The sequence below is a fragment of the Pieris brassicae genome, chromosome 4 (genome assembly GCF_905147105.1).
Source record: "Pieris brassicae chromosome 4, ilPieBrab1.1, whole genome shotgun sequence".
Classification (NCBI taxonomy): Eukaryota; Metazoa; Arthropoda; class Insecta; order Lepidoptera; family Pieridae; genus Pieris; species Pieris brassicae.
The window spans coordinates 1,135,512-1,160,404 of record NC_059668.1 but is presented as its reverse complement, the minus strand read 5'-3'; the positions used below and the strand labels follow the sequence as shown (position 1 = coordinate 1,160,404).

At 34.5% G+C, this 24,893-nt stretch overlaps 1 protein-coding gene across 2 annotated transcripts; it reads left to right on the top strand.

Annotated features, from left to right (window-relative positions):
- The first annotated feature begins 489 nt into the window (after positions 1-489).
- LOC123708896 (high-affinity choline transporter 1) lies at positions 490-24,814 on the top strand. Of its 2 annotated transcripts, none has more exons than XM_045659895.1 (10): positions 490-767; positions 1,569-1,757; positions 3,089-3,196; positions 5,542-5,697; positions 9,506-9,804; positions 10,133-10,262; positions 10,473-10,671; positions 11,804-11,938; positions 20,438-20,710; positions 21,863-24,814. In XM_045659895.1, the coding sequence occupies exons 2-10, from the start codon at positions 1,592-1,594 to the stop codon at positions 22,167-22,169; spliced, it is 1,773 nt and encodes a 590-aa protein (XP_045515851.1). In that variant the 5' UTR covers positions 490-767; positions 1,569-1,591; the 3' UTR covers positions 22,170-24,814. The 2 variants fall into 2 exon arrangements, with proteins under 2 accessions (XP_045515851.1, XP_045515850.1); XM_045659894.1 differs by having other exon boundaries at positions 490-771.
- Positions 24,815-24,893: the final 79 nt, after the last annotated feature.

Sequence of the window (24,893 nt, the reverse complement as noted above, 5' to 3'; positions counted from 1 at the left end):
TGCGTCTGAAATGAATTCAATGCCAATATTTAACAATATACTTTTGTTTCTTTATAAATAAATAAACGAGTTATATAGAAGATATATATATATATATATGTATAGATTATCTGTTAATTATCTACATCCCGTTCCTATTTATACGTATTTAAGTAGATTTCATAACTCTACTGATCCATCTTCAAGGGTTTTCCAATAGAGACAGCCTCTACTCCTCATCAATCAATTTGTCAATGGAAAGACGTACTGATAACGGTCTATACATACTTACAATCTTTTTTATGCCACCCTTAATTTAAAAACTTGTATAACACCCATTCCTGATTCCGATTTGCTATTGTAGTTAAATATGCCTATTCAGCAGCAATGTAACGCGAATACAGCGGTATAATTGTATGGGTAGCGTGGGTGACAGAGCATGCGCTCCACGATCTTTTATATGACGTCAAGGGATCGATCGGCGCAGGCTGGGGCTAGCTGTCACAGCTGCCACATGAACTGGCGGCGACACGGTTATATAACGGCTAAGAATCACGGATTTAATGCCGGGAGACGAGGACACGCGCGCTCATGTGCGGGCTAAGCTTTAGAACAAGAAACAGCCCATCGCAAAAGACCTCCCTCCGATGGGGCGATAGTTGCCTCAACTAACGTCTCCGTCTCCCGTGAGTGACGTAATTAGTGTTAATTAGTTTTATGTTATGAACCGCGAATGTTACACGTAAAAGACATTTGAGTGTGGGAGGCATCTCTGAGGGCTTTTTATTGTGAGTAAGTACAAAACTTATGTTATGTTAGAACGGCCTTTTTACACTTATGTATGTAAGACTTCAACCTGTACGGATTAATTTATTCAACCACATCGTACATAATGCTTTATGTATAGTATATGTTACAAGCTATCTTTTAATAACTGAAATAAAATAAAAATACTAGTAGATTTTTGTTAAGCAAAAAAATTACTAGCAAAACAGCGGATCAGGATTGCTTTCTTTAAAGATTGTCTTATATACGTAATATATTATATTTTACTTTAACTTTGTGCGTATATGTTGTAAACAAAACTAGGTTTTAGTTTTTATATAAATAAAAGGCCCTGATAAGTTATCCAGACAATAGTCGATATTAAATAACCGCCACGTAATTATAACACATTTCTTTCTATTTTGTACGCATATTCTTTCGTGTGTTATTGATAATATTCTTCTAAATTTATCCATATTTTTTTTTTAATTCAATTTTTTTTAATATTTTAAGTAAAATTTCATTTTGTATTTGAGCTTACGATAGATTTTCTCCTTTACATAACCTTTAACCAACGCTAGTTTAATCAATAAAAATGAAATTTAATTTAACTTAATTAAATTTAAACAATAAACTTCAAATGTCAGGGTCATAATTAATGGAAATAATTATAGGATATATAATTCCGGGTTTTAGCTATAACGATTCTGACAAGAAAAGCCTGCGTGGACAGAAATATACAGCCTTGACACACATTGTTCTTAAACTATATCGATTATATCCTCATTTGGTATATGAACCTGTTTCTCTCAATATCTTCACAGGTGGAGGAAAAACAGAAAGCAAGATGATTAACATAGCGGGTGTTATTTCGATTGTGCTGTTCTACGTACTGATCCTGGCGGTGGGCATCTGGGCAGGACGGAAGAAGCCTCCGGGAGACCAGTCTGAAGAAGAGGTGATGCTGGCTGGCCGGTCCATTGGATTATTCGTCGGCATTTTTACTATGACGGGTATAATATTTTTTTTATGTGTGTAGGGGAACGTATATAATACCGATTTGGAAGTATAATGTAGCAATTTTGATGATTGATATGTTAAGTTAGAAATTACAGTCCTCTTTTTGTTATCCATGTATTTATTTCATTACATATATACTTATAAGACACGAATAATCATTAGATATAATTTTTTTAATAATTTGAATTGTTCATGTTCATCTTAAAAATATAGTTTTTTTCCCTTTCTTGGCCTGCACGGTTTGTGCGTCGGCCATATAAAAAAGTTAGGTTAGATTTATTTTATTGGTTTGGAAATTGGATCGGAATTTGGAAAAGGATCAGCTAAATTAGGTATATAATAAGTACATAAAGGATTATAATTTTATATTGTTATGAAAAATGAAACTGGCTAAAAATATAGTTAAATAATGCTAGAAATACTCAGTATATATAGGGTGTCTCAGTAATAGTGCACTTTTTAAAATATGAATATTTTTTTTATGCAAGCGGCAACTCTAAAATTTGACGGCTGTTAACTCTGTTTATTCTAATTATTAAAAATGGAGCATTTTCCGAAAGAATATTTATATTATATATAATTGTGAAAACTCATTACAAAACTGGGGAAAGTTGCAAAGTTAGCCAATTTTTCAGCCGAGAAAGAGCACCAAATGTGTCAACCAAACCTGTCAATTTTAAGGAACTGGGTCAATTATGGATAATTAGAATCCTTTGCGTCAATGTACCGGTTGGTCTCTTGAAAACATTGCTGCTGTAAACGAGAGTGTCGCCGAAAATCCGAAAACATCAATTCAACATCGTTCTCGATAACTTCAGATTTCACGATGCACTACGCAGCGAATTTTGACTAAAGATATCCACCTTCATGCGTATAAGATTCAGTTAACTCAGGAGCTCAAACCAGCAGTGAATTATTCGCATAAACCCGAAACAATTCGGAACAAATAGAAAATCCAAGGCGTCATCAGTGAGATACAGCCACATCTCTGTGCAAAAGTCATGGAAAATTTCATGAAAAGCGTAATGGCCTGTCATTGATGCCGTGGGGGTCGTTTGCCGAAAATTTTATTCCATACTTAATCGGAACATGTCTTCTTTACAATACAATAAAAATATTACAACTCTGTCATAAAATAATTGTTTTTATTTTAAAATGAAAAAGTGCACTCTTACTGGGACACCTTTTATATAGAATATTAACGATGTTCACTTGACATATATGTCAGTCAGGTACCTAAGCTATCTCGTCTTATGTTATTCTGCAGCGAGGTTGAAAAGCTGCTATCGTAAAACAACAAAAGTTAATTGAAGTAATTTTCTAGCTACATGGGTTGGCGGAGGCTACATAAACGGTACGGCTGAGGCAATCTACACTTCCGGCCTGGTTTGGTGTCAGGCTCCATTTGGTTATGCACTTTCGTTAGTGTTCGGTAAGTTTAAACTGAAATACTATAATTATCCATTTTTTGTCTAACTGCTTTTATATTGTAATTAAAATAGACAAACGTTTAGTTCAATATGTACAATTAGATTTATTTGTCTTTTATTCATAAAAAAAAATGTGTGCATGTTCTAGTGTACACACGTAAGAAGTGAAACTTCTTTAACCTTATTTTTCGAAATTGGTTAAATAAGATAACGTTTAACGAAAGGATTATTTCATTTTACCTTATTACTACTAAGATTATTACAGAACTTCATTAATTGTAATAGAATTATTACTATCATTGTTGTCGTTATTATATACTTTTGTTATTGAATGGCTTCGAATCAACTGTGGTAGGGACAAGAAAAAGATGGCACGTAACAGAAAAATGTGACGCGTAACCGTAAAATGTGACGGTATTTTTTTTACAACGCCGATAAAGTTTCATTTCAAAAACGACCTATAATAGCCGTGCAAAGAAGGTTGATTAGGCGATGTCAATTATTGGCAAACCAATATACCGTTTATAAACATATAACCTTGTAAATTATGTAATATCGAAAAATAATTGTAAATATATAATATTGTACATCTAAGGAACTAAGATACGCAATTTTACATTTTGTAATTTTATTACACAGTGTAGTATATAGGCGCTTAAAAGTATCCGTCCGGTAAAGTTACTCAACGTTAAGTTGTATTCAAAATCTCTGGGTAGGGCTTTAAGCCCAGTAATTATTTGAATTGAAATATGTATTTGGCAATTAAACAATATGGCCAGCCATAAGTACTGTTACAAATGAAAATGCATTTTTTAAAAATGAAGTAATAAATGTAAAATGTATAACTACATATTTATAAAAATCTCTGTAAAAAATAAAATTTATTCAAAATGGCCACCTGTATAAAGTATATCTGTTTGGCCACGACTCTATGGATTTAAGCAATGTTTCCCATGTAAATTTCACCACTACTTGCTCCAAAGATTTAGAACTGTCTGTAGAACTGTCAACACTTTATCATATTGCTTATTATAGTGCGTGAGAGAAGGTGTTTTCATCGATCCACCCTTTCAATTGCGAAGATTTTTTTGTTTCCTAATGATGTTTCGACGAATTCTGGCTTTAACAGAATTAACAGCATTTGTAGTTCTAACAGCACGCGGGCGCTACGATCGGATCTGGTCTTCGACAGACGAAGTATTGTTGTATCTGTTAATAGTACCATATACTAACATACGGCTGATACGAAGCTTTTGAGTGTCTGGAATATGACATGAATCCATTCCCTTTGTGCAAGACGATCCCTGCCATCCTATTTTCTTTAACAGTGCATTCCATATTGTGAATTGATAATGAACATGAAATGGCGCATTATCGAAAGAAGTTTTTAAAATACGTGTTCCAAATCATAATAATGAAATGGTTGAAAAAAAAAAGTTTCTAACAGTATTTATGGCTCGACTAGTTATATTTGTTTAATTTTTCATTAAAGCGTTGCCGATATCGCTTTAAACATTAAAGATTTTGGAAAATATGAGTTTTATTTAATAAAATGAAATTGCAGGAATTTTTAGACAAACACATTTTGCTTTCTGATATGATTACAATCTATTATAAGGTACCAATTTAAAATATATATTTTACTGTTGCTCGTATAATCTTGACGTCCGTTGTTCCACAACTGAGAGTTATTTAAGGCCGCCCAGGTTATTTCCTAACCAATTCGACCTAGGGTTCTTCAAGAAGAGAGAAAAGGACCGGCAATGTACCAGCAAGCTCTCTGTCATTGAGAGTATCCATAACGTCAGGTGAGACCTGCCCGTTTGATCCTATAAAAAACCGTTACTAATAGTGTTAACCGGTTTCACATAAGACAGACATCTAATGATGCTGCACCGGGATTTGAAAGCAGCACCCCAGAGTATAGGGTTGGATGTTTTAACCAATACATAAATGAATGCTTAGAGATGGTGACTACCATACTGAAAAAGAGTTGATGTCTAAGAACAAAATCATTTGTAATGAACGCAGAACTTATAGAAACTAATACAAATGCAGATTCGGTGTCGAGCACTACAGAGGGCTGCCACTTGACACGTTCTGACTTAACGAGGCGTGCCAAAGAGCACTTATAAATATTAAATTGCGACTTTAATTTTATTAAACGCATCGAAGGAAGCACATAGCTTTTATCTAAATCGTTAACAATCCTGGTAATTGGCGTAACAATATCCATAATACCATACAATTTAACCCGCCGTAGAATTTAGCTCGAAAAGATGTTCTTCATAATGACACTTAGACGAAATAACGAGTTGTGAACGCTTATCAATCCTGACCAATGCAGGTGGAATCTTCTTCGCAAACCCAATGCGGAAGCAGGGCTACGTAACAATGTTGGATCCGCTGCAAGACTCGTTTGGTGGACGTATGGGTGGACTGCTGTTTTTACCTGCGCTTTGTGGGGAGGTGTTTTGGGCGGCTGGAATATTGGCAGCACTGGGTAAGTCTGACTGAACGACTTTTGAAAAAAAAATTCATATTAAGTTTCGATATTATTTTATGAACATTTTTCTTACCAGGAATTATTGTTTTAACTTATACAGGTTATTACGTTATTTCTCGGGATTACAGGGAGCCGGTGAAAATCTGTGTTAGTAGTTATTTATGAATAAATATCATTTATTGGAGTCCTGGGGCAATATATTTATAAGTCTACACTTACTTTCCTAAAGTCAAAGTCAAATCATTTATTAAAAAGGCACTTTTGAAAGTCTAAATTAATATAACTTAATATAAAGTAAGTTGGTATGGTTGAAACACAAGCTGGACACACTGTCCACCAGAACGTCGAACTTATTTAAATAAAAACGTATATACTAAGCCCAGTGACACCTTAACATTATAACCATTAAAACTACACGTTAAACGTCATAAACCAATTGAAACAATGACGCTCCATAGATAGCTGATGCAAGAAAGAATGCCAAATAACGGGAACTATGTACTTAATAATAATTTATTGATTCTAGACCTATAATGTCTTTATTAGAATCTGTCCCGGCGATACACGATAGATCTTTTGAGTTAATTTGTTACAAAAATATACCTTCCCCTCGTTATACCATTAGTAACAAATATGTTTATTATGAAATATAAGATACAGGTATCACTTATTCTACGTCATTAAATTTAAAAAGGCAGACATCCATACTCTTCGGCGAAGTAGATGGAGGGTGTAGTCCGAGAGAAAAAGGCGGTGTAAAAAACTCTCAGTACTCTTTCAGCAAATCATCATACAAAATGGCAAACAACAAATTAATTAGAAGCTTGCCTAGCACTAGTCCCAGGCCCTTTTATCAACTAGATAATCGTTAACTTTATAGTAAGCCTTTTTATACAGCTTTTCTTCAATACATTTCTTAAATTTATTAAAAGGCAGACATAAAAGAGCCTCTGGGATTTTATTATAGAAAAGTATTCCTGTTCCCAAAAAAGAACTAACTTTAGATAGTCTAGTACGCGGAAATTGCAGCCTGCTTTTGTTCCGAGTATTAACATTATGCGTATGTTCTGTTCTAGTAAACTTATCACTATCTTTGTATACATTTATTTATTGTATAAATGATCTTAATATAAAGGAAGTTGGTGTGGTGGAAACACAAACTGTACACAGTTTTTCTTTCCACCAGGACGTCGAACATATTTAAATCATTAACGTATATACTAAGGCCAGTTACATATACACACAAAGCATTAAAATTGCACGTAAAACGTCATAAACCAATTGAAACATTGACGCGCCATAGATAGCCGATGCAAGAAACCTTCTTTTGTCGAGATATACATACATAATATTTTCATAAATATATTGCGATAGATATATTGAAACTCTCAGAGATTACCTACATTTTCAATTATATAATAATAATAATAAATGTCTATATATTGCTTGTTTATGGAATTGTATTCACTAAAAAACAATGAATATTTTAATATTTCTGGCTAAATATAAGTTGGAAAACCAAGCTTTAGGGCGGACGGCGGCGTAGGGCGGGCGATGTAATTTTTATCTATTATTCAGTAGAGCCGGCGCGACTGCACTTACGTATCAGAAGCTATTTATAAACAAGCGAAGTATAATCTCTGATTGAAAATTAATGAATGTAACATGTTTTTTTTTTTTTTTAGTCTCGTTTTCATACAGTTGTCTATTGCCGGAGGTCTAGCGCTGATTTAAAACTTTAAATATTTATATAAAAAAATTGTATTTGTAAATTATAATTGTACTAAATTATAAAGTAATAGTGCGGATTTTATGTACGGAATATTACACCGTCAAGATGTATGCATGAATTCAAAACGGACTAGCGAATTTGCTATGAAATTAAAACAAAAACGTTGTCCATCCCATTTTCCTCTCTAATATTTTCTTGTAGTCTTCTGGTTATATTTTTTTGACTATTTGGATCTTATAATGAATATAATCTTAGTCTAAAACGTCTCTTAAACGGCGGATTTCAAGGCGATTACAAAACTAGCGCTGTGCTTCACTCAACGAAAACTCATTGCAAAAGTACGCTTCTATTGCGTACGCGCCACGCCGTATCACCACTATGATATATCTATTAAAAGCTAGCCCCGCGGGTTACCGAGAAATTTGCGTTTAAAGTTAAAAATCGGCGCTGAGACACCCTTTATTAGGTCTATCACTTTACACACCTAATGAAACGTACTAAACCCGTTGCCCACATAAGTATGCCTTTAATTTTCAAATGCAAAATAAATAACTGTATAGTTTTAGAAATATTTTCGTATATCAATCCTCGGGAGTAATAAATCTCAAACACATTTGAATCAAAGGGTAAGAGGAATAGAAAACCTTTTTTCGTTTTAGATAACAATAGATACTTATCAGCTTTTGCCTGTCCGCGCCCCAAATTGTATTCACAATGTGTCGTGATCTGGGAATATACTGGCTATTTCTCTAAAATGTCACTTATAGTTAAAATCAACCTACTTAGAACCGTCCTCAAATGACAAATTAAGAGAATTATTTGTTCGTTCAGAGCTACGACGTTGTTTTGTTAAAATCAATACATGAATATTATTTTCATTCCATTAAATTTTTTTAAGACCAATGAATTTATGAATTCTATCGTAGCGCCGGCCGTAGCGTTGGGCGTAGTCTCGTAGTATTTTCCTTAGATACATTGGTTGCACAAATAACATGGAGGTAATTTTTGTTTGAATGTGCGTAAACTAGGCAGGCGTTGATCGGTTTGTTATAGTTATATATAGGTGTCATTGTTTCCAAGACATCCGGTATACTTACGTCAAAGTTAAAAATAATTTATTCATATAGGTAACACAATGTACACTTATGAATGTCAATTTTTTTTTACATTTACTGCCAGTTATCAAATCATCGGCGTAGAATGCAAGAGAAGAACTGGCAATTAACTCTCCTCCACGCTTTTTAATCGCCAAGTTTTTTTTGTGTGTTAAACATTACAGCATTGTCCCATTATTGGTGACTTCTACTGCTTTTTTGCAAGACAATGTTAATTGGTTACAGCGTATAGCTAGAGAAAATTTATAATTCTATAATATAATATTTTAACAAAAATCAATTCCCCACGTTTAAAGTTTCACTGGGCTGCAATTCGATATTGGTGTTATAAAATACATATTAAACTGATAAAATAATTTTAATCACAATTGAGTCAATCATTTTGTAATGAGTTGAATTGAGTTTTATTTAATCGCGTATGCAATATGAGTAGTGTTGGCCTAGTGGCTTCAGCGTGCGACACATCTCTGAGGTCGTAGGTTCGAACCTTGGCTGTGCACCATTGGACTTTCTTTCTATGTATGCATTTTAAATTCGCTCGAACGGTGAAGTAAGTTTTCATTTATTTTATTTTATGCAATGTGAATGTTTTTTTTGTTATATATGTTATATTTCTGATACCATTGAATGATTTAAATTCAATTTATAGAAATACCTTGTTTAGACTTCCTTCTTATGTTGGCTTTTTATGATTTCCAGTCCTTTATTATGTATATCTAATTTGCTGAATTACGATTGTAAGATTTAATAGGGATGGTGGAAGTGTTTTACTAGGCTAAATCATTAATAAACTACAATTAATACGAACAGAACTGTATTTAGATTTTATCAATGAAAAATATTAATTATTAAGTAGAAGATAAAAATGTCACCCTACATTATACTCATAGTATCACTGTACAATAAAATGTAAAAAGATTACCAGATAACAGAAAATTGATATACTTTAATTGACTAGGTGCAACACTGGTCGTAATTATCGACATGGACCACCGTACGTCCGTTATCTTCAGCGCCTGCGTCGCCGTTTTCTACACACTCTTCGGGGGGTTGTACTCTGTGGCCTATACTGATGTAATTCAACTATTTTGCATCTTTATTGGTCTGTGGATGTGCATACCCTTTGCCTGGGCCAACCCACACGTCAAGCCTCTCAGTTCTATGGAGGTCGACTGGATTGGCAGCATCGATCCAGACTATTACTGGTTCTACATAGATTATGGCCTACTCTTGGTATTTGGAGGCATTCCTTGGCAGGTAAATCACATAATTATTCATTTCCACCAAACTTCTTATTTCTTAATTTCAGTTGGTTATGATGTATAGGAGTAGAAAATTTATCCTCCTCTAAGAGCTTTCACTGTTCTCGGTGTCTAGCTTTACGTAGTCACATAGGGCCAGCTGCTGTACTTAAATCATCTGTCCATGTTTTTATCTGTCTTCTTCGTTTTCTTTTGGTCATAGCAAGAAAGCCGTTCCAGTTCTAGTTTTACTCAATCTTTCAATTTCAGACCTAGAACACTCCTTTCGATACTATTTTGACTCTTAGTTTGTATTCTTGTTCACTCCACGTTTTATCTCATAGGTGTACTTCCAACGTGTGTTGAGTAGTAAGACAGCTGGGCGGGCGCAGATTCTGTCGTACGTGGCGGCTTTCGGCTGCATCATCATGGCAATCCCACCAGTTCTTATCGGAGCTATTGCTAAAGGCACTTGTAAGTAATATTTAGTCATTCATGTGAACCCATGTGCGATATTTATTTGATCAAATAGGTCGTAGGAACCTACTCTTAATGTAAAACCGTTTCACGATAGCAGCGTGTCTGCCGGATTAATACAAAATACATTCTTCACTCACTATAATTGGAATCCAGCTTTCGAAACACAAAGTTTGTATTAATAAAATGTGTTATATACGTTTGTAGCCTGGAACGAGACCGAATTTACTGGACCGCTGACGCCTGAAGGCGATCTGACACCAGAACAGACGTCCATGATCCTGCCTCTAGTGCTGCAACACCTAACACCAAGTGTGGTCTCCTTCTTTGGCCTCGGAGCTATCTCTGCAGCTGTTATGTCTTCTGCAGACTCCAGTGTCCTTAGTGCTTCATCTATGTTTGCCAGGTAACAAGAAATACTGTATTATATTATTTCATAACATAATTGTAGTCATGGACTTGATTACGTCAAGTATTTCGGATTGTAGCGAGTTTTATTGATATCAGATGTTACCCTTATCACGCCTGGTATGATTTTTCTAGTTTGATGATCACAAAATTCTTTATTTAAACATATTATTATGAGTAAAGTATTTATTATATATAATATAATAGTAATTGTAACACATATATAAAAGCCTATAAATAAGCATGACAAAACAGCGATAGATGAGTGGATTCGATCCTCGGCTGTGGCAATGGACTTTCTTTCTATATGTGCATTTAACAATCACTCCGGCTTGCCCTAGATTAAAAAACTCGTCGGCGTGTGTTAGGTACAGGTACTTGGCTATTAGATTGACAAATGATCATGAAGCAGATTCAGAAATCTGAGGCTTAACAATACAGAACGAATACATATTATTCTTGTACTTGGCCCATCCAATCCCGTCCTACTGTTTATTTTATTTTTCATTAATTTGGAATTCGTAATAAAATGTTTACTTAACCAGATTGCTTTAGGAATAAATGAAGAGAAAGTTTTGCTCGCATTGAAATGTTACTAATGAAAACATACCGAAATTTTTAATGATTCTTAATTATTCATTGGTATTTGTTTCTGTTTCCATACAGTTTGGATGAAAGTATATCTTCTGTTTATTGTTCTTGTAGAATATTTCAAACGCTTCCTTAAAAGCATAGACATAATCGCAGTATTATACAATTAAAATATCTGGTGAGGTTGAGGATCTGAATTTTAAATTGAATTCTAAGACACCTATCGAGAGCAGAAAGCAGTGCTGGGGCCAAGAGCAGTGTTGACATAGTGGTTTCAGCGTGCGACCCTTGTCTCTGAGGCTGTAGGTTCGATCCTCGATCCACCAAAGGAGTTTCTTTCCATGAGCGCATTTAACATTCGCTCGAACGGTGAAGAAGAACGTTGTGAGGAAAGCGGCTTGAAATAAACCTAAAAAGTCGACAGCGTCGATCATCTACTTGCCTGTTAGATTCATCCATTAGAAGCACAACTGCCACAGGAACCAAACTTTTTAAATTGATTTAAGATAATATAAGAAGATATATTTTATCTTAAATAGGAATGTCTACAAGCTGATCTTCAGACAGAACGCGTCGGAAATGGAGATCATCTGGGTGATGCGCGTGTCCATAATTATTGTGGGGATTCTCTCAACTATCATGGCTCTCACAATACCTTCCATCTACGGCCTCTGGTAAGTTCACAATTTAACCTAACATTTATACCCATTGTCTTTGGTTTACTAGTACTTTTCACAATTAAATAAAACTGTTTATTAAATTTAACATAACATTTACATATCGATCTAAATAACTGCTATCAAACCAGACAATTTGTTTTATTTTATTTATGCTCTCAAACATCACACATGCTAAAGTGAGGGCAATCAAGTACTTATGAAAATATGTTATAAAAAGGATAATTAATCACATCACAGGCATAACAAAGCGCTAACCAGATCAATGCAACTTCCTTACAATCCCTTAGCACATAAAAGAGTGTCGGAGACTTCATTGCCAGTTCTTCTCTTTCGTTCTACGTCCATGATTTGAGAAATGGCAGTTAATGTAAAATTATTAGCATTTACTGTACAATTCTTTTTTTGACGTTTATAAGTGGCCATTGGGCCACTTATATGAATAAATTATTTTTGACTTTGACATAATTTCCGAGGGGAGTTTTTGTATCAAAGAAGAAATCGCATGGGTTCGCCAAGCGTCCGCAAATCTACTATCTACATCAATAGCAATTAGGTAGAAATATAAAAAAAACAAATGAAAATAATAATTGTAAATAAACGACGCATTTTTCATCGCATTTTTATTGTATATATGTGTGATGTACACATACAAATAATACATATAAAGATAAGGATATCAACAATTTTAAATCGCCTGCTACTCTACACTGTCTTGTACTCCGAATATTGGACCGGAATACTACACTGGGCCGCCCACAAAATACTTCGGAAAAAATTGTATTAAATTCCGACTAGTGAACAACTTTTCTTTTGCTATTTTTTTAGCTTTTTACGTTTGTACAAAGTTATTAAATATTATTATTATTATATTTTTATATGTATGTTTAATACTAAAAAAATCTAGTTGGTTTCACAATACATTATTATTGATTGAAAAACACGAATGAAAATCAATTCCTATTTTATTTGGAATAATTTAGGAAATGGAGGCCCCATTTTATTGTTGCCCTTAGACTCAAACTGGCTCTGGATTTCTATATAGCCATATATAGAAAGAATAAAAGTCTATTTTATGTAAGGTTTTAAAAGTTTTGTGAACTATTTCGTACTTCTCTGTATATTGTTACGAAGACGGGTCGACTGCAATGTTTCTAGATTTTTCCACTACTTAGAGAACTTTTCAGCAAGCTGTATTATGATTACTGACCGTTTCAGGAGAGGGTCAATCACATATTAGAAAATTGTAATTTCCATAATGTTACCCTAGTTTTCAGGAAGCTGAAACATTTTTTCAGTCAGTTTCAGAACATGTGTAGTCGAGTGGTGCAGTTTTCAGGAGACCCGTTTTCAGGCGTTTTCAGGCCTAGGTATACCCCTTTGATGAAGGAATGTTCTAGACCAAACTTTCTAGGTGTGAGACAAGGATGAAATGATACGAGAGAGAGAGAGAGAGAGAGAAGATCAGAACTTTCTCGAAACTAGACTTAGCACTCTAGAACGCCGTACGACAAGGACGGAGCAACGTGCGAAAGAGACAAAGAGTGCGGACGTTCTAGAATTGTGCAATCGCTACTCAGTAGCAAGCCCGCCTAGAAAGTTCTCGAATATTGTTTAGAATTATTCCCAGGGATATATAAGCGAGCCGAAACGCGACTAGTCGCCTTTAGTTTTGAATGCGATAACACTAGAGAAAAACCGAAGCGATAAAGTGCGAATAAAGTGAATACAAGTGACAAAGTACTGTGTGAAGTGTGCATAAGTGAAGTAATTAGTGACTGTTTTTGAGTGTGTAATTAGTGCATCTCTGCGATTAATTTGTGCCCATAAATTCCTCATTAATTTTTCAATAAATAAACCCTTGAAGAAATCCACGGCATTTTCTATCCGATCCCCTAGCTCGTAACAATATCATAACATAGTGAAACGACATTTCTGATCCTTTTTAAGAATCCCAAATTCAATATAAGCATTTTCGTGTTAATTGTTATATTGAAAGCCATAAATGCACTGTAATATCAGTCAAAAGCAAAGATTATTATCTATTTATTTATTTTAGAGAGACACACACTTATATAAAGAGACTTAGGGTTAAGTGTGACTTTCGTATGCCAATATTTATTATATTCATCGACGTCAACCTTATCGCTAAGTGTCGCTTCTGAATGTAACTCTATATGTCATAAATTTCAAATTTTTATTAGCTCTAAAACCATCTTGGTTTAATTTCAGAATACATGAGATGTTTTGAGATAATAAGGCTAATAATCTGTCTCTAACATTGACCAGTGTTGGCTTTAGTTTCTGAACTCAGTGGTCATGTGTTCGATCACGGCTGGACCAATTGATCCAAATCTTTCTACACGTAATTAATACTCATCCTTTGAAGGTAAACCTTATAAATACGAAGTTGCGTATACAGAAGAAGCCTGTAAAGTAAATCTAGTTCTAACACTGTTGTGTATAGCTTACACCGGACCGCTATCTTGCGACTGATTTTTTAAACGATATGTAACTGTTTCGCCATTCTCTTCCTACCCAAGGTTGGAGTTTATTGGGTTAATAACGTGAGATGATGATACGAAGTATACATTAGAGCGGGAATGAGATCGCAAATGGTTTTACTGCCGATTGTGCGCGTGAGTCCATCACTTGCGCAAACATACGTGATGGCCTCGGCAGGTGTACTAAACGCGTGCCATTTCTATTAAAGCATTTTATGGTGGCTGTTCTAAATATATCTCTATTAGCGGCCTTATATATGTACTGTTTATTTTTTTGTAGACATTGATGTCTTCTATAAAACTGTAGTACATCACTTTGCTCAATTGTCAATTGATTTCACAGCATATAGCGTTTTTATTGGTATTTTAAGATTGGATCACCCTAACGTAGTATTCACATGGACCCCAATTTTTTTTAAATAACACGTCTGTTAATCATTAAAAAAAATATTTTTCAAATCGGCTCAGCAGTCCAGAAGCATCATTAAGCAAGAAGTTGGATACTTATGAATAGAAATAATAATTACGATCAGAAAATGTATGGTTGTAGATAATTTAAGCTTTCGAAGTTTAATGATGAGATCAAATAAAGATATTTGAAGTAATTTTCATATTTTTCGTCAATTTAGTGAAGTCAAATGGTTACGAGTAGACTACGCCCTAATTGTCATGTATTATTGAAACAGTTGAACTTGTGGTTATATGGTTACCTCGTACCTTATTTAGAAATGTACTAAAAGCCTCATATAAGTGATTAATGCTTTATCGAAATAGTCGTGTTTTCAAATAAGTTAACCAAACATTATTTACCTGATTCAAGTTTATTTAAGAATAAACTTTTATTATTACTAATCGCATTTCAGAACGATTTTGGTGACATGCGAATTCCAAATCGAAATCTCTGATTAAGCTCGTATGTACAACGTGAATTTGGTGCATTGCCAAGTGTATAAAACCAAACGGTTCCACCTTTAGGATTATTTTATTTACGTTTAATCATCAAAATGCTTTCAAGAAAAACGTGATTAGATTTTAAAAGAAGAAGAAAGAAAACTTTAGTACACATATTAAAAATGATGTTAAGTTAAAAGAGAAAGTTTACCAGTCCCCACAGCTTAGCACAGGGTAGCTAGTCTCTGCCATTTGACATGACAGATTTTAGGCATTTGTTAAGGTGCTTTTTAGATCATAAATTATGGCAACAATTTTAATTATCTTAACTGTTATTATTATGAATAAATAAAAATCATTCGCGCTACAACCTTTGACGTCTGGGTCTCAATTTTTGATCAGCCTTCTGTGTCTGATGAACGCCGTCGACTTTTTGATTCTATATCAAGTTGGTATCCTCTTGATGTATAATAATACAGCAGTGTATAATTATCATATACCTATAGTATGACTTAGGACGGTGCACTAGCACTAATTTTTACATAAAAATATCGAATATACAGTATATATTATATTATAATGAAACCGATCTATACTCAGCTTAGAAGGAAAGTTCTAAAGTGTTATTTTATTTCCGGCTTTGCTAACATCAAACTCAAATGATGATTATAGTTCTTTAATGATAAGAATCTACCGAGTGATAAGTCAGGAAAATTGTTACAAAAGTACATTGCTTATGTAACTTGTTCAATGTTAGGGAAGTCAAGTGAAGAAGAGTGTTATATATGGCATCTTCTTTATAGAACGGTAAGGAGGCCGAGTTGATGTTAGGTGATAGCGTCGCCCATGGACACTTTTAATGCAACTCGTAAATGCGTATCGGACCTTTTAAGAATTCGTTGGTTGGGTGGCTTAGGCTTAGTAAATATTTACACCAATCACTAACGACCCAGTGTAATTATAATTCGTGTAACATTTATATTAACTAATTAATCGCATGTACAAATTATAAAAGTAATCAAGCTACAAAGCTTTTAATTAGCACGCTATTTGTAATTGATTGTTATTAATATTATATATGTTTAAGATTAATACTTACACGAAAATTTCCATCCGATTGTTTACACTCCCTTAACATATTAAAGTGATTATTATGTTACCAGTTATATTGGTAACCGCTAACAAGCACATCATATGCTCTCGTGTTTATTATTAGTTATTATAAAACTATAATATCACATCAAAATAGAATATCAATGGCGCTATAACCTTTTTAGGTCTTGGCCTTAGATTTCGTTATGATCATTTGTCAATCTAATAGGCAAGCAGGAGATCAGTCTTCTGTGCCTGACGCACGCCGTTTTAAGGCAAGCCGGTTATCTACCGATGTATTCCTTCGTTCGAGCTTCGAGCGTATGTTAAATGCGCACATAGAAAGAAAGTCCACACAGTGGTGCAGAGCCGGGGCTCGAACCTACGCCGAAATCTTACGACGGTCGATCAGATTCGCACCCTAAAGTCACTAGACAAACACTGCTATATATTTATCACATAATTATTTATTTATTGATTTATATCAGAAATACAAAATATATAAGATTGTAGTCTTCTGTGTGCCTATTGGCAAAGGCCTCCCCCATTGTCCTCCATTTTTCTTTATTGTATACCAATCTTGTCCATGGAAATTTCCAGCGATTTCCATGATTTCATCGGACTACCTTTGACATTGTCTACATTTGTTTCTTTTATGGCTTTTTGGTTGCCATAGTGTTACAATTTTGCTCAATTTTCCATTATGTCCAGCTCATTTCCACTTTAGTTGTTTTATCTCTTAAATTCTTGTTACTTATTTTGTCAATTCTTTAATTCTTTATAATTCTTCTTTCCATGGCTCTCTGGGTTACAGTTAATATTTCACATTGTGCTTTAGTAAGTGCCCTTGTTTGGCTCAATGTGAGATTGGTAGGATGCATGTGTTGAAAAGTTTTCTCCTGATGTAATCAAGGAATATCACATAAATAATTGAAATTAAATAACGTCGAGAGACATTTTGCATAATAGTAAAGTCAAAGTAAAAGTAAAAAATCATTTACTCATATAGGTAACACAATGTACACTTAAGAACGTCAATAAAAAAGAAGTATACATTAAATGCTTCTAATTTTACATTTACCGCCAGTTCTCAAATCAAGGGCGTAGAATGGAAGAGAAGAACTGGCAATAAACTCTCCGCCACTCTTTTCAATCTCCAAATTCTTTTTTGTATTACAAAACGTTTATAAGGAGCTGCAACCATAACACCATGTACCACATGACATCAGCTGGAGGCATGGTGAAATAGGCGCACGCACTTACATTCTCGTGGCAACAACACGCAAATCCTTTTGTGCCCGGGCTCAGTTGTACAGGCTCAAATGTTTTATTAGAATTTGAACTTTTATTAGTTGCATCTAAAGCAAAAAGAAACAAAGGATGAAATGTTTTTCATTTAGATAAGTTATAACAGAACTTTGCTTCCATCTGCGTTGCGAATAAAGCTTTATATAAAGGGTATCTACCCTTTAAGCATCTGCTTCAACTAATAAATATGAATTCCGGTTTCCCTTTTTTATCCTACTCTAAACTCCACTAACAAACATTGACACTAAATTGAACTTCAATCACACACGTAGCCGGCATAACACTTATCATATACCTATACCTAAAGTCAGAACCGCAGCGAGTCTTTACAACAGCTTGCCTTCTGAGATACGTGAGTGGCGTGATATATTTTACGATTCAGTACTTTAGCAGTGTTCCTTTAACGCTGGCAGCATATCCTCGCTGTATTGCGATACTTATTCGTGGAGAGAGGGGTCAGCTCTGGGGTCAGTGAGTCTATCTACCAAACACCAACTTAAGTCTTTAATGAGCGCCTGTACGGCGGCCTCACAAGTCTCTACTTCAAAGGAAAGAAAATTAAGGTTTAAGGAAAGACTCTTATCGTTAAATATGATTTTTCTCATGTAAGTGACATGTATGTTTTCATGTGAATTAACTTCTTTAATAACTAAAAACATCGATAATGTGACAATTTTACTATCAACTTCAGTTGATTTTACAATGTTTATAGTAGACGCAGTATCAATAAAAGATACATATTTAATTGTATGTATACAAGGCATATTCAAATTTAAAATAATATTCAATCCAAAACTACATGTATTATCAGATTACCGATTTACAGTCGTCCAATTACTCGGATTTTGCAATCAACGGAATGCGATGAGTACGAGCACTAAACGCAATCGATATTGTCCGTTCTCCGAATCGCAAATAACTCGAATCAATATCATCTGACCTTTAATATTTAATTAGATTAATAGACAATATCAATTATTGAAATGTTTTCGCTCGCTTTGTGTTGTTTGAGATCCGATAGAGACTAAGGTTTTACTGCTCTTTAAGGTATAGCTAAAAGGTTGATGGGCTCAGTTTTGGACTTAGACTCTCACTGGGTCCGCTGTGCTTAAAGTCTGGTTTACTAAGCCAGCCAGAAGCAGAGAAGTCTCCTAGGTTTTTTTCAGGCTTCACGGAGCCACAGCCTCGCATTCCAGAACGACGTGAGAGACTGATTCCTCTGCGCTGAAACAGCCTCTGTACATGGGGCTTTCTGTCGTGCCTAAAACAAAAAAAGATCTTTATTAAGGAGACAATGGGTTTTGAGATTAGTTCTGTTGAGGCCAAGAAGTCGCTTTGTCAATAGCGGGTTAACTGCTGGCAGAGCCTTTTTGGACTACCTGCAGTCCGCGTTTCGCGTCCATCGTTGATGTTTGAGTTGTGTAGATCTTTGGCGGTTCGCACTTGCGAAAAGGACATGGGAAGAAGCGGATACGGGCCAGCGGGCACCATTACGGAGGCTCTCATCACAAGCTCGTCGGCAGCATCAATGCCGAGAGATCCACTGTGCCTTCAGTGCACTGCGACTGCGGCACTTTTGTAAAAAATATGTACTATAATCTTGTGAAGTGAATGTAATTATTTGATAAAATAAATTATCTTTAATGGATTCCTAACGAAATATTGTTTTGCTATTTTCAGGACAACAAACAACGCCTCCGACACTTTTTATTTTGGTCTTTTGAAATATAAATACAAATTTATATTTATTTATTAATAAGTCCTAAAACAACACCTATGCTTAATATATACAAGTAAATATAACATCACAAATTTTTGAAAATTTACAACTACTCGTAGCAAGGAAAAAATTGAACGAGTAACCACGGAATAAAAAATAAATACTGATTAAAACTAAATAGAAATTTAAACCTCATTAAGAGTGTATGTCAATATAAATATAAATGTTATGTTCTTAAAATGAGTTAACAATAATAGTAATGGTTCTTTGATTTCCTCAAAAAAGACAGGAGTTCTTCAGAGGCTACCTTGATATAAAATATGATCAATCACTGTAATCCTCTAAAGGCTTTTGATGATTATGTGTTCTTTCACTTAAATATCTTGTACAACCACGTAGGTTTTAGTCATTAGACATTAAAATAGTTGTACTACTTTTTCTTAATAATATCGTAATTTATTTATTTATTTACAGCTTATGTATGGCCAAATTTCAACTAAAAATATAAAACTATTATACAATTAAGTTATTTTGCATTTTGCCTACCATATCCATAATGTTTAATATGGAATATGAGATACACTTATTCATCGTCATTAAATTTGTATCACATTTATCCCTACTCATCGGCAAAGAAGACAGAGGGTGTAGGCCGAGAGAAAATGCCGGCGTAAACAACTCGATACGATACTCTTTTAAAATATCAAATCATCATACAAAATGACTAAACATAGAAGGAACCAGAAAGGAGGGAGATGCTGTTCGCTCTTTATTTGTATTGAATTACAAAACAGGAGAACCTCGCAGTCCAGTTTCCAGAAGCGGCACCTGTTTGTTGTACATTTTTAAATAGTATATTACCGCCATACGTGGTTTTTATATATTACATAAAAACAATAAGAATTGAGTTATATAAAAAAGGCTTTTATAAAGAAATATACCAAATGGTTTTAGTTAGATTAACTTTTGTTTTGATGGCAGGTCAATGTGTTCAGACCTGGTATACGTGATCCTGTTTCCCCAATTGCTGATGGTGGTGCATTTCAAGCGGCACTGCAACACTTATGGTTCCCTTGCTGCCTACATCGTGGCTCTGTTTGTACGCCTCTCGGGTGGTGAAAAGCTGCTGGGTCTGCCGCCACTGATACACTTCCCTGGTTGGGATGAGAAGAACGAAATCCAGCTCTTCCCCTTCAGGACTCTTGCGATGACCCTGTCGCTATTTACACTCGCATTTGTATCTTGGTTATCAGTGTAAGTAAATTTACAAAACATAATATGTAAGGTTCTAAAAGTTAAGGAATTGAAAATGGCAAAGCGTTTTGGAACAGGGGCCAAACGGGCAGGAGGCTCGTCAGATGATAAGTGATACTGCCGCCGTGAACACTCACAATGTCAGAGGGGTCGCGAGTGCATTGCCAGCTTTTTGAGGAATTGGTTCGCTCTTTCCTTGAAAGACCCTAAGTCGATATATTTTACTCAACACCGCACGCGTACACAGCTCTTAAATAAATTTATCTTTCATAACTAGTCTAATCGTTATAAATAATAGTCTATTCGTAGTTCCGTAGTATTGTTATCCGTAGATGGAAATGAAAGGCCGTAACGATTTTTGATGAATCAAACGTCTGTTTTCTCAAACATTTCAGTATTTTTACATTAAAATCATATTGATAACAAAATTCGGAGACAGTATTTATTCTCTTTGATCAATGTTTATTTAACATTTGACCTTTATTATGTTTCGACTTCTCTACCCGTATTGTTTGCTCATTAAATATAATGTCTTGAAATGTCACAGAAATTACGGAAATTTCACCAAACATTGCCAGGATTTTCAGCCCAATTATGATTTATGAATTTACGTTTCGGCTGCTTTGTTATTTATTTTACATACTACGATAGCTGCTGATACTTAATTTATTTATGTTCTCAAACATAACATGTTGTAATGAAACATCTAGGATATAGACCTGTGAAAATGAAACAAGAACTTAAGAAGTAACCAGGTGCCCACTGAAGTATTTCCGAACCAATTCGACTTTAGGTCCTTCAAGGGTAAGTAGTAATTATGAAAAGGTGACGCACATGCTAGCCTGGCAATGTGAGTATCCATGGGCGGCGGTATCACTTAACATTAGGTGAGCTTCCTGCCCCTTTGCCTCCTATTACATAAAAAAACAAAAGAAGACGCAGCGCTAACCAGATCCATGCAACTTCCTCACAATCGAGTTGCCTGCAGCAACTCCCGATAGGACTATATGTAGCGAAGAAGTCTGCCAAGCATCCGCTAATATATTATGTAAATTCATCAATTAGGCAGCATATATGATATGCAAAAGGTGTTTACTAATAGGCATCTTTATGATAGAATGAATATTCTGAAAATATTTTTGTTTTGTATAGATTTCTGTTCAACTCCGGCTACCTAAGCCCGGAGTCGGATTATTTCAATTGTGTGGTGAACATTCCTGAGGACATCCGACGAGTTGACGAGCCTTCAGAAGCTTGCGAGCAGATGTCTGTGCTTGGAGGAGTACCCGGCCGTTTATACGGGGCCGCTTCCACCCTGGTCGGTCCAGACGAGAGCACAGGTCGTATTAACCCAGCCCTTGAGACCGACGATGATCTTGATGACCCCAACGACGGCCCCACTCCCCTCTTCGGTAACAGCGCTCCATCCCACCCCCTCGGGAAGCAAACCGCCTTCTGAAATCACTAAGTGAGTGTTTTTGATGCTTTTACGTAGACTGCACATGACTCAGACTCATTTCTAAAGGCAGTTTTGATATATATAACGGACGCAATGCTCAAACGACGAACAAATTTCGAAGCACAGATACGCTCGTTATGACGAAGCAATAATTCACAAGTTTAATTTTTAAGAGAATTTATTTTGTAGAGCGGTGTGAGAAACAAAACATATCATGTTGTGAATCGATGTTAGTCTATTGTTAAATTATTTACACGTGTTTAATGATCCTTATTTATGTCAATTATATGAGCGTGTGCACACAATTATTGTACATTATGAGTGACACACGGTATAGGAGGAATTTGATGTAATCTGCAATATATAGATCTGCGTATATCTGTTAGGTTGTAGAGTTTATACAATGAGTTTGAAATTACTCCATAGGTTACTGAAACAAGTACATATTATTACAAATTGATAATATCAGAATTTATTCACTAAGTTTAGGTATTCTAGTATTTTTACAGTAATTACAGAGATTATATTTAATATATTATCGCGATACAAATTGTATTACGCACAAGCTTACTAGCACAAAATGTCGGCAGCTTAATTTACCATAAACAATCTAGAGTTTGACAAATATGTAGAACTTATCTCTAACCTTCCTGAACTTATCGGGGGATTTATCTCAAAATGTAAACATCATGTCATAATGACAGCTTCGTTCGTGGTAATGGCGTATAGCTTGGTGGTTCTATTTTCAGTTTCTCTGTTTTGTTGTTGTCTGTGTTGTCTTGTTTTTATAATATTTTTAGACAAAGTTGTATGAACGACGAATATAAGAAAAATTAAGCATGGTTGGCTGCCGACAGAAAATTTCAATATCATAAATGTGAAAATAATTATTTAAAAATAGTTCAAAGTTTTGGTTCCAAGGACCACAAGGCTAAAAGCACAATTAAATGACAGATTTTTAGTAAATGATTGAAATATTAGTCTAAGTTTGTTATCCATAATTTAATGTACAATATTTTGTTTTATTCGAATGCTTTCTTATATTATGTGGGCTAAATTACTCGGGCTATATTGTATGAAATTAGTTCGGCTCAGTTTGGTCATTAAAAAAGGGCATATAGCACAAACGCATTTATTCTAAAGGAAAATATCAAAAAATACTAAATACGTGTATAAAGAATGTTTTGCCAATGCTTTCGCGCCATTCGTATGATCTATATTTTATTACAAAATCTGTAGCTAGAGACAAATAGAGAAATGTAATTGCGAGTCTTACTTGACCAATTTTTTGCGTCGTGGTTTGATCCGATATGTAGCGCTGAATTCATATAATATCGCAATACTGTTTTTCCAACAGTAGCTATAACTAAACGGACCTCTGAATTTTATTTTAAGCCAAATAATATATTTCTACGGGTATACTCTGTGACAAGATGTCATAGACAATGCAATTAGCATTTAGTAGATGTCATGTGTTTTGGTGTTGAAATCTAAATGTTTCCTTCCCTCCAAAAAGTAAATTATTGTAAACGCTTATATGTTTCAAAATTTACTATTTATAATCGATTTTATTGGCTTTTTTAATGTATATTATTGGCCGATTGCTATTTTCTACTTTAAATAGTAGGTAATAATAATCAGCTATAAATCGTTGAATGTATGTAATATACAAATATATATTATAATGAAACGATGTATAAGCAGTGTCCTGGATAGTGGATTTAAAGTAGGGTCATAATATACTAAAGGTACAACGTCATCAAGGTCATAATATACAAAGGTAAACGTAATTATAGTCGGAAAAAAAATTACAGTTTGATATCTTGATAAAAATGAAGATGACAAGAGATTGTAATGATTCTAAATCATAGAAATCCATTCTGGTCGTGGTTATATATCAATTCTATATTTATACAAGTTGTGATTCGCTGTACTCTGTGCAGAAGTAACGAAACATATCATTCCAGACTTATTGCTGTTAAGATAATTGTGAATATACGATAGTCCTAGAAGATGCATATCACTAATGTTAAGTGTATCTAGTTTATATGACTGTTGTTGTTTCGACTCACGGCGAGCATTCACCTACAGACTATTAACTTTTTAGCGACCTGCTACTGTCAACTGAATTTAATTTTATAAGGACCAAATATGGCCATAATAATAACGATACAGATAACATTTTCTGTATTTACATAAATTATGCTAATCTCGACTCTCAATTTCGGCTGTTGACAGTTTCCGTAACCTGTAACTAATTTAAGTAAATTGTCAAAAAATATTGTCATTGTCTGTAGATATGTGAGGAATGGACATCGCTGTACCCTGGCTTCTGGACTTTTTGAATTGACTTTTCACCAATATGTTGCTGAAGTTAAATCAAATTTCTTAAGGTCTATAAAAAATATGTGTACATTTGTAGTTGGACATTATTGGAACTTTAAAGTTATTAATTACGTTGTCTTATTTGTGCTAATAGTTTGACCGGTCATAGAGGGTACAGTGATGACTTCCGCGTCGTGAGGCCACTGTTAGATAGTAGATATATCCCAGTTCTTGTTGATCATTTGAAATGTGTATAAATGTGTATTGTAGCAATTTCGCAGTAATCTGCGTAACTGATAAAATATAGTATGTTGACTGGCTATTTTGTTTAATTTCCTTATTATTTTGTTTACAACCTTCAAGGAATAATGGAGTATCAAGGATACAGAAAAAAGACAA